The following is a 14,267-nucleotide window of genomic DNA, read 5'->3' as shown; positions in this document are numbered from 1 at the left end:
TGAAGAGTAAAAGCATTGTGGATGGTGGCAAATGGTCCACAATCCACCGCTGTACTGCACAAGTACAGTACCCCTCCCCCCAGGATGCAGTGGTGGAAAATCGCAAATAGTAGAGTGAAAAAGGCATGAAAACTGAAACCGGTATGCAATGATAATATCGTGTATAATCGAATTTCGTGTAAGAAAAATACGCGAATGAAAAAGGTTTTACTATATCATTGTTTGTTTACATAAAATTACCAGTCACCCTATATCTGTTTAAGGTTTATTTAACTCAATTGTCTAAACACAATCTGCCTGAGACAATGTACGCTTCAGGGATTTTTGTTTCCTATTACATCGATTTAATATCGTGCAATATTTCCGATTTCTCATGTGACACAGTTGTTTTCACTCCGATTCCCGTTCGCTTCATTGCCGTACTTTTATTTGATTTGCTTCTCTCACTTCGGTGACCGAGATCAACTCTTGCAAATTATACTATCCTGCTCTCTTTTGAGTTCTCACCTGGAAAAACACGTTTAACTCAACCTCATTCATGGGTACTGTAAATGGCATTCATAAAACCATGCGAACCGCACGTCCTTCCCCCAACAAAACGCTTCCGCATATGCTAAGGAAAACCGGGGATGTGGCATGACACATGACGGGCGGGTGGGCACAATCGACCGGTACCTGTTGTGGGAGGGGACGCTGACCGAGTCGGGCGTTCCGTCCGCTGACGACCCCTCGTTGTGGCAGCTCTGGTAGTGCCTGCTGAGCTCATCTGCCGAGCCAAGCGACTTCATGCAAACGGGGCAAATGAAACCCTACGCACGTGTGGACAAACAAGCAAACACGTCGTCGCACGGGGGGCAAGAGAGCCACTCATTCGCTGCTCGCTGATGTTATGCAGAAACCACCAGGACCGTGGGCGACAAATAAGCGACGCGTTTGCTCTGGTCAGCCGATTGCTTGTAACAAATGGTCACCTCCCCAGCCACGGTAAACACACACTTTTTTTAATGAGCATTTGTAAAAGGGCTTCCATGGTTTGTTCCAGGATGCCGCTAATTGAAGAAACCAATCGGTTTCCTTCGCAATTAACATTTAAGCAACCCAAGACAGCGCCATGCATGTTATTTGGTGAAATCAGAGCAGGTTTCCAGCACGGCAAACTCCCTTGAAAAGAATCGCTTCCCTCATCAATGCCAAACAACACAAACAAACCCACACACGAGCAGTCCCAGTGGTCTTAAACAGATGCCAACTTTTTCGTCCTCATTTGTGGGTCAATTTATGAATAGTGAGAGATATGATTGAACTAGCATCGTGTGTAATGACTTTGTATATATGTGAAAACCATTCTAATCGATTTATTAATTAGCACTGCAATTTTCCATCAATTCAAATGTTTTATTTGCAATACAAAATTGAGGTTCAATGTTCAAACGTGAGTCTGATCCACAAATTGTGGGTCAGTTGGTACGTCTGCTTTTAAAAGGTCGCGAGAACACACAGAGTAAAACCCCCTATAACGAGCACACAGCATGCAAACCCAGATTAGCATGGGATCAATTAAACTGCACTTTAATTAGAGAATTGGGCACTCCGCTCTTCTGCAGGGAGGCCAAAACAGGAGCGGGCCAACATTTGTTTTGGTTTTCTTAAGTTTAAACAAGACGTGGTGTGCAGAAACATGTAATTCAATCAACCAAATTCGTCCGCTCCTGAGACTGGCCGTGCCCGAAATTATGGGGTGGGGGGGGGAAGCTTCATTTCGCTAATTCAAAAGCGCAGCCTAATCCATCTCGCGCTCCCACTAGCGCCATGACTGCAGGCCGCCCTTGCGCCACGGTAAGCCAGCGATGCAAAGAGACGACGACAAAAAAAACTACTTCGGTGTCGTGCCCGGGCGGCGGGGCGGCGCTATCGGGCGCCCTGACCGGCGGCGGAACGCTGTGCGCAGACTCGTGGTGCGAGAACAGTTCCACTGCCGAGCCATACGGCTGCATGCACACGGGGCAGATGAACCCCTGGGGAGACACGTTCACTCCCGAGAGTCAAACAAACCCGGCCACTACGGGGTGATGATCCCCTCCCTCCGTCGCGTCGTCTTTGTCGAGAAACGTTGACGTCCGCAGCGGCGTGCCTTCGTGGCGGATGCGCACGCCCAGAGGGGCGTCTCGTTTAATAATGGATCTCAGTGGGATAATACCTGGTTCAATAAAGCGCGGTGAAATGAAGAGTATACTGTGAAATGAGATGGGTGCAGGACCGATTCAGATACTAATCGCCAGTGATATTAGCCATGGCTGGAACTTAAACTTGGCTCACCAGGTTCACCACTATACCACTGCTCCTTCCCCAAGCCCCATACAGTGAGGGAAAAAAGTATTTGATCCCCTGCTGATTTTGTACTTTTGCCCACTGACAAAGAAATGAGCAGTCTATAATTTTAATGGTAGGTTTATTTGAACAGTGAGAGACAGAATAACAATAAAAAATCCAGAAAAACTCATGTCAAAAATGTTATAAATTGATTTGCATTTTAATGAGGGAAATAAGTATTTGACCCCCTCTCAATCAGAAAGATTTCTGGCTCCCAGGTGTCTTTTATACAGGTAACGAGCTGAGATTAGGAGCACACTCTTAAAGGGACCACTCCTAATCTCAGCTTGTTACCCGTATAAAAGACACCTGTCCACAGAAGCAATCAATCAGATTCCAAACTCTCCACCATGGCCAAGACCAAAGAGCTCTCCAAGGATGTCAGGGACAAGATTGTAGACCTACACAAGGCTGGAATGGGCTACAAGACCATTGCCAAGCAGCTTGGTGAGAAGGTGACAACAGTTGGTGCGATTATTCGCAAATGGAAGGAACACAAAAGAACTGTCAATCTCCCTCGGCCTGGGTCTCCATGCAAGATCTCACCTCGTGGAGTTGCAATGATCATGAGAATGGTGAGGAATCAGCCCAAAACTACACGGGAGGATCTTGCCAATGATCTCAAGGCAGCTGGGACCATAGTCACCAAGAAAACAATTGGTAACACACTACGCCGTGAAGGACTGAAATCCTGCAGCGCCCGCAAGGTCCCCCTGCTCAAGAAAGCACATATACATGCCCGTCTGAAGTTTGCCAATTAACATCTGAATGATTCAGAGGACAAATGGGTGAAAGTGTTGTGGTCAGATGAGACCAAAATGGAGATCTTTGGCATCAACTCAACTCGCCGTGTTTGGAGGAGGAGGAATGCTGCCTATGACCCCAAGAACACCATCCCCACCGTCAAACATGAAGGTGGAAACATTATGCTTTGGGAGTGTTTTTCTGCTAAGGGGACAGGACAACTTGACCGCATCAAACGGACGATGGACGGGGCCATGTACCGTCAAATCTTGGGTGAGAACCTCCTTCCCTCAGCCAGGGCATTGAAAATGGGTCGTGGATGGGTATTCCAGCATGACAATGACCCAAAACACACGGCCAAGGCAACAAAGGAGTGGCTCAAGAAGAAGCACATGAAGGTCCTGGAGTGGCCTAGCCAGTCTCCAGACCTTAATCCCATAGAAAATCTGTGGAGGGAGCTGAAGGTTCGAGTTTCCAAACGTTAGCCTCGAAACCTTAATGACTTGGAGAAGAACTACAAAGAGGAGTGGGACAAAATCCCTCCTGAGATGTGTGCAAACATTTTTGACATGCGTTTTTCAGGATTTTTTTGTTGTTATTCTGTCTCTCACTGTTCAAATAAACCTACCATTAAAATTATAGACTGACCATTTCTTTGTTAGTGGGCCAATGTACAAAATCAGCAGGGGATCAAATATTTTTTCCCTCACTGTATATTGGAGAATTATTTACATTTTTGGGTAACTTCATTGTGGTAAAATGTTATAGACATTGGATATATGATTGCAGAACCACATGACCCAATCTTGCACCGCAAAGGAAAATTGTCTTCAGGTCTCCCCCTGAGAGCAAGAGGACTTGGCCATTGTGTTCTCCCTCTATTGTATTCTCCCTCCATTGTGTTTTCCTCAATTGTGTTCTCCATTGTGTTCTCCATCCATTGTGTTCTCCCTCCATTGTGTTCTCCCTCCACTGTGTTCACCCTCCATTGTGTTCTCCCTCCATTGTGTTCTCCCTCCATTGTGTTCTCCCTCCATTGTGTTCTCCCTCCATTGTGTTCTCCCTCCATTGTGTTCTCCCTCCATTGTGTTCTCCCTCCATTGTGTTCTCCCTCCATTGTGTTCTCCCTCCATTGTGTTCTCCCTCCATTGTGTTCTCCCTCCATTGTGTTCTCCCTCCAATGTGTCATTCCTCCAACGTATCCTCCCTCCGCGGTCAGTAACGGAGCATAGCAATCACCCCAAACCAGAATCAGCAGTGCAGTTATTAACATAGGGGGCTTGGGGGGAAGATTCAATGCCAGTCCTCTGTTGCCCAAGAGGGCACATGATGATATCACAGCTCGAGGTGGAGCTAAGTTATAGGCGGCAGTTACCGAGGATGCCTATTCACTTTTTTTTATCCCAACAACCATCGGTCATTCATATAAAAGTTGCTGGGAAATCGATAAGACGGATAACATAAGATATACATCCTTGCAAAAAAATATCCTCCTTGCCAAAAGGACAAATCAATTATGCAGCCTTCTGTATTTTGCTGAAAAATACAATTTAGGATGCTGCGTGTTTTACGGCCGAAAGTAAGAGACAGTTCTAATCGGGAACATCGTAAAAACTAAATATAAATCAATCAAAGAACACAATTTAAGCAGTGGCTGTTAAAGGAGAGACCGCTTGAAAAAAAAAAGCAGTTACACAACTTATTTGCATAAAACAGGGCACTTGTGATATTAATACGTTGAGTGTTTATCCAACGACTGAAAGAAAAGCCAGTGACCGCCTCATAACTAACCCTTCATGCATCTGCCGCACCACACTCCCTGCCACTCTCTCCGACCGGCGACTACAAACGTGAGTTGCAGGTGTGTACGCCATCATCTTACCTCCGAGGAGTCATTGTTGGCATCTGCCGAGGGGTCATCTGTACCCGGTTTTCCTGGAGTCTGCATCAAATACAGTGCGAGATGTGGTCACGGTTTTGGGTTACGCTTTCCATCAAAAAAAAAGTTGAAAACTTCATTTGGGCACGAAACTTCCGCTCGCACTCCACTGACCGATAACAGTAATTCATTCACGTTTTCTTGGCAGAAGAATCGTCCGCACGGAAGCGCAGTTGTTAAGGGTACAGCCGCGGTGCAGAAAAAGCATGCGGGCCCCCGGTAATTAACATTCGGCGCAAACACAAAGGGGCGCCCTATTTGGCGGTGGAAAGGAAGCGGACATTAAGGAAGAAAAACAGCCTCTGTGAGACACACGATCAAGCTCAACCCAGCTGAAACTCACCTGGGTGCTTGAACACAGGTTTCGCTCTCAAAGAAATGAAACCCTTAAAAAACGAAACGAAACTCACCTGTTGTTCGTGAGGCATAAAGGCGTTTTGGTGTCATTATTTTCAAATTACTCTTGTTCGGTAGGCTACAAACTCTGGGTCTAGAGGCATGCAAATACTTCTCAGTCCATATATTATTATTATAATAATAATAATATGCTATTATTAACCTGGGAAAGTCTGCACGGGGAATGGAACTTGGTGAAACTTTCCTTCAGGCACATTCTGCATCGGTATGTTTGGCCAGTTCCATTCGTAAGAGTTTGCCTTCTCCGCATTGAAGGAAAAAACCCATGTGATCAAAGAGATAAAACTCAAGTACTGCTAATCAGGCTCTGGCTAGCTCTAACTAAGCAGGAACAAACCTGCTTAGCGTCCGAGACATGATGCAGTTGGGTGCATTTGGGTTAAATTGGTCATAGGCGATATAAGCTGAACACACTGGAGCAGTATTCCACGTTAATGTTAATTACTAATGTAATATCCTTGTGTCAATCAAATCAGCAAATGATGAAAAAACCCAGAACATAACAGAATAATAATAGTGCACGCTGAAAAAGCACGAGTTTCAAATAACATGTAAAAATGTGTGAAAAGCTCTATACAGCCTTTGTGCAAATACTATATCATCAGCATTTCCTTCTTCAGGAAATATGATCGGTATTGAAGATATCTCACTTGTGAAGTAAAAGGCTGGAGTGTTCCAACATGCTGACGCGTGTGTTCATATTCTCAGCCACGATCAATGTACAACAGTTTTGATCATATATGTTTTTTAGACAAAATAAGCACGTGAAAGAAACAGCGCACACGCCTCCGCGGAACATATCCCTTAATTAAAGTTATTATCTTTTACAGCCCTTTGCAATTCCACTCTGAATGAAGACCTCTCAGTCGATGTTTCTGTATTTAAGTGATTTGTTTCGCCACGCCGATCAGAAGAGAGACCGGGAGAAGTGGGGGCGCACTGCGAATTGTTCACAGCTCAGTGCACGAACCACTACGTCACCCGCCCACCCCCCCCCAAGACATTAACATTCATCACTTTCACAATCAACTCTCTTCATACTGCACGGAAGTCCCACTGCCAGACAAATTATGTGGTGATCCCACATTCGCTGGTTGGTGCACAAGCACAACCAACAGCGACAAAACTTCAACACACACTGCGGCCTTCAATGGGAAAAAATATAATAGGTGACGTTTAAACTAAACTACAACTAAACTATTTTTTATTTTACCAGGTAGGGCCCACCGAACTATATAGCTCTTTTTTCAGAAGCGACCTGGCCACAAATGATCGCTCAACGAAGTGGCTTATCGCGTAGAAATGTAAAGCAGCCAAATACTCTAACCACATGTTTCTAAATGTGGAGGGGAAAAAACGGAGGACCTGGAGAGAAATCCACGCGACCACGGGGAAAACATGCAAACTCCAAATATACAGTTGTTGGGGTCTGAATTGAACCCAGGACCTCCTGCATACCAGGCAAAGGAGTTAACATCTCGCCACCGCAGCACCCCTGATGTTTTTTTGCTATGGCCCTTCTTCATAGCATATACATCCTGCAGCATATAACTGTGACAGTATTACAACGCTATGAAGCCGGGTCATTGCCTGAAACGTCACCGATTATATATTTTCCAGGTCAAGGCGGTGCCATTGCCGCTGGGAGCCTATCGTTTGTGATCACCGGTCTCTGCGTTCGTAAGTGGGGTAAAGCAGCCCAATGCACGCTGTTGTGTCGTTCAACGTTAAAAATAACGCGCCTCTTAATTGCAGAGATCTTTTTTTTCTTGAGCTTAATAGCCTCCAGGGGTGTAGGAAAACTGGGCCACGCACGTTTTCCCAAGGCTACTACGATGGCGTTATGACTAATTTGAAAATAGCACGCGCATGTGCCGACCACCATGAGAACCGATGAATGATTCTAAGAAACTAACGCCGCACGATGCATGCAGCGATGTGCATGAATTAAAATAGATTTTTATGTTTATAATTAGGTGAACCGTACATGTCAACGGGCGGATTTTTTTCGTATGCGTGCGCTGCAACTTGTTTACACCGTGGCAAAGTCCAGTCGTGGCAACCCACCGCACCTTTACATGTTCACCAATGTTCTCTTTTTTAAAAAAAATACGCATTAATGTGTTCATTGCTGCACAAACCTAATTACTAAACACTTCCTACAAGATAAATAAAGTGGCGATTGAAATTAATAATCAAGATTTTGCGTGTGCGTTATGTATAAACGCGAGCCTCTTTGTCCCATGCGTCAGCGAGGGCTTTTAATTTTAATCAACGCTCTATTCATCATGTGGGCCATGTTGAGCGATCATCAGTCATGTGCGGCGTGCAACAACTCAATCTGTATTTGAGTGGAGAAGAATGGCAAACTTGGAAAGGCTCCGGAACTGTGGTTAGTCGCCAAGACGCACACAAAGGCAGTTTTGTGGACAAGCAATAAATAAACCTTGCGGGCAGTATCGGTTCTACAATCACCACACCGGAAGAAGACGAAGAAGAAAAATAAAACAACTGATTCTCAAATAAAATCATCACACCGAATCGTGGCAATTGAAAGACTCACAAAGCGGGGCAGAAACACTACATTCCTACAACGGCCCATTACTGCGGGTGGGTGTGGGGGACATTTAGGGGATTCCCAAACCTGCACGTGCACAAAACGTCAAAGTGACACACGAGCCGCAACCATGTTCCCCCACCATTCCGATTCCGAACACAGCACCACACCACCACCACCACCACCCCAACCCACCGGCCCCGGCCATCTCTCAACGTGCTCTCCAACACGCTGCGCCTTTGGCGAAGGGCCGCGCTCGCTGTCACCGCCGCCGTCTCGCAGTCCCCGCACAATCTGTTCGCGGCGGGCCACGGGGGTTTTGGCGGCGGTGGCGGCGACCTGGTCACCGTCAGTCCTCAATCGTGGTGGCACGGCCAAGGGAAAAGCCACGGCAACAACGGTGGTGGCAAAGCATCTGCTGCGGCTGACTGACGCAGACAATTACTGGGAGAAGCAAATTGATGCATTTCCCCCAACCCCCCCCACAAAGGACTCCAAGGGAGCGGAGCTGAAGCTGCATATAGTTCTGAAGCTATCTGTTACGTGATTAGGACTCCTTGAGTGCAATGCCAAAGAAAGAGTCACAACAATTTGCCGAAATAACATCTTCAGCCATCAGTGCTACAGATGTAACTTGGGGGGGGGGGGGGGGGGGGAACATGGACACCTTGTCAACACGTGTGTAGCAACAAGACATAATTAGAGCACGCTACTTGAGGGCTATAAATACGGGGGTCTCTCTGCACTATCGTGTTTTAATGAGGCACTGCAGGAGTTGTTACAGCTTGTACTGTAATAATGGTCACGGCGTGTACTCATTTAAGGAAACCTCACCAGGTATCAAGACGTTTCCATGAGGATCCTGCATCGGGATGTTTGATTCAACTCCATTTCAAGCGTACGTTCTTTAATTGCCGGATTAAATTGGGCTACCCTGAAAAAAACCCACGCATGTAATGGGGATGAGGCTAAAAACTATTGACTAAACTATTTTGATTTTACCACATAAGGCCCACTGAGCTATGTAGCTGTTTTTCAGAAGTTACCTGGTTACTAATGATAGCTGAACAAAGTGGCTTATCACGTGGACATTTATAGCAGCCAAATACTCTAAAAGCATGTTTCTAAATGTGGAGGGGAAAACCGGACGACCTGGGAAAAAATCCACGCGACCCACGGGGAGAACGCGCAAACTCCAAATATACAGCAGGCGTCAGGGTAGGGATCGAACCCTCCTGGCGAGGTAGTTAACCAGGCGAGGTAGTTAACCAGGCGAGGTAGTTAACCAGGCGAGGTAGTTAACCACTATGGTATCCTGCGAGCTCCTCACGAGTGGGTTAACAGAATGACCTGCCACCACACTCCCACCTACTGGCCACCTCACAGCCCATCAGCTTTGGGAGTTCCACACATTTCTGCGCGATCCACGAACCGCTCCTTACAAAGATATGTATTACAGGAACGTACACCACTATGCCTGCAACGTGTGATAGTCATACATAAATATGGACCGTGATTTTCATTGTTCGGATGTACGAACGTCTTGGTAGCAATACAGTATTTGATAACTTGCCAAGCTGCTCAAAGCTTTCAAAGTAAGGCCACGTCGTTTGAATGCTCACCAGCGTAAAACATCAGTGCACGTTGTACAGGGATTGTTGTGGCATCCAATGACCTACAATTGAATGCATCTGGGGAATATCTCAAAGGGAAAGGAGACAGAAGATGCTTTAGCCTCAGCAGGGGTTACTAATATTGTTGAGGTCAGAGAAGCGAGACTTAGATGGTCTGGGCATGTGGTGAGGAGGGGTGCAGGGCAGAAGGAGTAGGCAGAGACCCGAGGGCGAGATGGAAGGATGCCGTGGGGCAAGATGAGAACATTGGATGTGACTAGCTGAGCAAAAGCATATCATTTTTGGTATTTTACCAGGTGAAGCTCACTGAGCTATTAGCTCATTTTCACCAAAACGCACGTTTCTAAATGTGGAGGAAAAAACCGGATGACCCGGAGAAAAATGCACGCTACCACTGGCAGAAGATGCAAACTCCAAAAATACAGGTGTCAGGGTCGAACCCACGCCCTGCTGTGTACCAGACAAGGCAGTAACATATTGCCACCGTGGCACCGCAGCAGTGCATGGAGGAAAAATATTCAAGCAGTCGACCGCATTCAATAATAGAAATTTGGGCTTAGAATAATACACACGTCTCGATGTGTAAGACTATGGTTGTCTATGTAAGTCTACGAATCATGTACGTGTGAGTCTATAGATCTGTATGTAAGTCTACGGATCTCGACAAGGGTGTGAGTTGAGAAGAGCCATGAGTACGCGAGGCACAAAAAAAAGAAGAATTGAGCAGTCGACCCCAATGCAACGATGGGGCTCGGAAGAAGGATGACCTTCCAACATTATCACAGAGTGCACGTTCCACGGAGCGTCCAACAATCCTTTCCCGACGCTGCCCCCTCACTGCAACATCGCCATGGGAACTGGGACGGGGGTGTCCAAGGTGCGCCGCCTGCGAACCTTGGACTCAAGTCGCACGAGGCGTGACCTGCGACACTCCCGTCTCCACGCTGAACCTCGCACGGCCTTCTGGACGCAATTTGGCCCACGTCCATAGTTAGAGCCAACGCCGGCTCGACAACCCACGATCCCGACACCACTTTTGTTGCCGTGTGAGGAACAACAGTGTGTCCCTGTGGTCATATTATAAGCCAGTCAATCAGTAATGTTTATTTGAACGTTGCCTTAAGGCAACAAAAGTCTGTTATGTCTGAGATCAAATAACCCTGAATGTCCCCGATCTCAACAGATCTCGGAGGATAAGCAGGCTTGAGCAGTGTTAGTACTTTGATTGGGTGAGAGCCTGGGAATACCAGGTATTATAGGCTTGAGTCATGAGGTGGCCAAGAGATTACATTTTCGCAATGGATTCTCGAATCGATCCACGTAGCGCTTTGAGCAGTAACCCCCTGATGTGTGTGGCTTCCTCCCACAAGCCTCCTCCCATAAGCCAAACACTCATTAATGTAAGTGGCCAAACATCCAAATCTGCACCATCCTAGAAAAAGAGTCCTGACACTCAGTGTGGCTATCATATGCAAAATAAAGTTACTAATATCAACTAATCGAAGTCTGTTTCCCAAAGAGAGACGTAACATAAAATATAGGTTAGCAACTGAACACTGCAGCATGTACCGGAGTATAATAATTCTGGTGGGTTAGCGCTGCGGTTGTATTTCTCGACGTGCAATAGGATTTATGTGAGTTCAAATATATATATTTTTTAAGAGTCAATTTGTAACGTAATCCATCCAGGGTCCATGAAATTAATACCAATTTCTGGCAAGTCACAGCTGTGGGTAGGCTTGTCCCGCCCCCTCTCAAAGGCAATGTGGAATTTCCAAAACTGGTTTATGACTGCCAACAGACGTGAACATCCACGCTACGCTCATTTGAGCAAAAAAGACAACTTGGCTGTCCATAATGTTGTAAATGGGATTTGGCACACAATGCCTTAAATTTCGATGTAAAGCTTGTGACTGCAGGGATTCACCTTCTTGGTTCTTTCGGTAAAGTCACGTAGAAGGGAAATAATAAAATAATACAAACAAAACATAATAAAAGAAAAAATGTTTAACTTTTATTATTTCCCTTCTACGTGACTTTACCGAAAGAACCAAGAAGATGAACACAGAGAAGTGACTCATACGGTCTAATAGTGGGGGAAGAGTGGTACAGTAGGTTCACACATTACGCTATGGACCCAATAAGTTCACACAAGAGGCTCGTGTCATACAAACCGGTACTAATTCCTGCCCATTAACCAATCGGCACTGACCATGGTGAAGTGCGGTCAAACACTGCCCACGAACTCCAAGCCATGGAGAGAGACCTTCTTCCAGAAGGGCATTGGCAAGGGGCGGCTGTAAATTATTAAAATCGTACGAGAGAGGCAAGTTTAAACAGACAGGACTATCTTTGTCTATGTGATGTCACTGGATAAATATTACTCGGAATTGCCCATCACTCATAAATTGTTTATAAGCAAAGAGTTGGAACACAGTGAAACAATTTGGAAATGAGTATATGGACACAGCACACAACACAAAGAAAGTGCTGTGTATATATATACAGTGGGTTACAACACAAACATACATACGGGATGAACAAAACACAGCCTCATCACAGGGCCCAAACAACAGAGACAACATAGTATGTATCACATAATTGGTTGCCTACTGAAGATATATATCATTTTATACAAACCTCCAGGATTAACACGTCATACAACATCGACAACACAACTAGGAAGTAAGAATAAAGTCTATAGTTGGGCGCTGTGGTGAATTTTTTAGAGTCAAAGGTTGGTGGATTACCGGTTTGTGAAATCAATGAGCTGACAGGTGGCCAGGAGGTGACAGGACAATATGTGGGTACTTAATCTATCTGTTCAGAACTATGCGTGTTATTCCACATTGTGCATAGTGGGTCGCTTTCCTCCCACATACTGAAGACGTCTTATAATGAATGTGGTTTAACAACCCATATGCAGGACACTCCAGTATCTTAAGACTCAGTGAGGGTTTTCCCATGGATAAACAAGATTTAAATCAGGCTTTGCTTTAACAGCGCCTGGGATCAGACTTAATCGGATTGCTGTCTCACTAGGCTCAACAATGTTGGGTGATACTCATCTCAGCAGTTCAATTCTGGCGATTGCCCGATGATGCTAGTTGTAACTACCAGCGAAACATTGGACGACCTCACCGACTGCTATTCAACATAGAAGTGTGTTGGAGCAATAGAGAGTGGCGCGTTAGTCCACGTGACAACTTTATTCAGTTGTGCTGGGTGGAGGAGGGTGTACAAAACACATTTGAATTGTCCTCACGTGATCTGACCTAAAAAAAACGATGATGAATGACACTCAGAATTGCCACATTATTATTGTGAGCACCATTGCCTGACCACTGTCTAATTCCATACACTAACAGGTACTAGATTACTTTACCCATCTCAGCAGGGGTTAGAAATACGAACCACATTGTCATCATCATCAATCCACTGTTGGATGAACGCCTCCCCCAAGCTGTCACCGTTCCTATATGGTCCTGAAATGTGACGATCCACCTCGCTCCATGGTGGTCATATGTACGTGATATGTTGGTCATATGTACTGTCTATGTGTGGGGGTTATATTGTGGGGGGCTATGTGTGGTGGGCAATGTGTGGTGGGCTATGTGTGGTGGGCTATGTGTGGGGGGCTATGTGTGGTGGGCTATGTGTGGGGGGCTATGTGTGGGGGGCTATGTGTGGTGGGCTATGTGTGGGGGGCTATGTGTGGGGGGCTATGTGTGGTGGGCTATGTGTGGGGGGCTATGTGTGGGGGGATATGTGTGGTGGGCTATGTGTGGGGGCTATGTGTGGGGGGATATGTGTGGGGGGCTATGTGTGGGGGGCTATGTGTGGTGGGCTACGTGTGAGAGGCTACGTGTGGTGGGCTACGTGTGGGGGGCTATGTGTGGGGGGCTATGTGTGGGGGGCTATGTGTGGTGGGCTATGTGTGGGGGGCCATGTGTGGGGAGATATGTGTGGGGGGCTATGTGTGGGGGGCTATGTGTGGGGGGCTACGTGTGGTGGGCTACGTGTGGTGGGCTATTTGTGGGGGGCTACGTGTGGTGGGCTACGTGTGGGAGGCTACGTGTGGTGGGCTACGTGTGGGGGGCTACGTGTGGTGGGCAGCAGCAGTCTATGCTCCCTGTCTTCACAGTCCCGCACTTGTTGCCTGAGTCGTAAGGTCAAATGACATCCAGGACCGACAAACAGCATGGGGGGGGGGGGCTTCTCTCGTCCTGTAATGTATTGACAAAAGGACTCTCTTGCATGTTCGATAGTTGAGTTAAGCAACATCATCAAAGATCCCTCTAACTTAAAACGTAGTTTATCACAGCCAATGCAATGATCCATACTGGGGTTTTTTGGGGTTAATCCAAAATTATTTCCATGAACCCTCCACCACCAAACACAAGGTAGTCACGTTTACAAAGCTCGTGTTTATCATGTAATTGTCAAATTCCAATAAAACTCCTCACCGGTGGCTTAAGACGTTTCACGACCGACTTTAACATCAAGATGCGACGTTTTGAATAAGGGAATCGATTTCTGAGTTCACTTCCTAATGGAGCTTAAAGCAGTCCAGGCTTTCAAATGAGATTAATCTGGTTTATCTTTT

General features: G+C 46.2%; 1 protein-coding gene across 4 annotated transcripts in view; it reads right to left on the bottom strand.

The window, feature by feature from the left end:
- Positions 1-14,267, bottom strand: part of EEA1 (early endosome antigen 1) — a 50,874-nt gene that overhangs the window by 35,030 nt on the left and 1,577 nt on the right. For 2 of the 4 annotated variants that reach the window (XM_032954341.2, XM_032954340.2), the window contains exons 2-4: positions 4,997-5,056; positions 1,878-2,015; positions 676-809 (exon numbers count right to left, since the gene is read on the bottom strand). In XM_032954341.2, the coding sequence (XP_032810232.1) occupies positions 676-809; positions 1,878-2,015; positions 4,997-5,056 (332 nt within the window). The remainder of the gene's footprint in view (positions 1-675; positions 810-1,877; positions 2,016-4,996; positions 5,057-14,267) is intronic. The other 2 variants (XM_032954343.2, XM_032954342.2) reach the window with 1 other exon arrangement.

This window comes from Petromyzon marinus, chromosome 14 (genome assembly GCF_048934315.1).
Source record: "Petromyzon marinus isolate PM22_M1 ecotype Great Lakes invasive population chromosome 14, UKy_Petmar_22M1.pri1.0, whole genome shotgun sequence".
NCBI classification, from domain to species: Eukaryota; Metazoa; Chordata; class Hyperoartia; order Petromyzontiformes; family Petromyzontidae; genus Petromyzon; species Petromyzon marinus.
The sequence above is the reverse complement of the archived record's forward strand: the minus strand, read 5'-3'. Positions and strand labels throughout refer to the sequence as shown.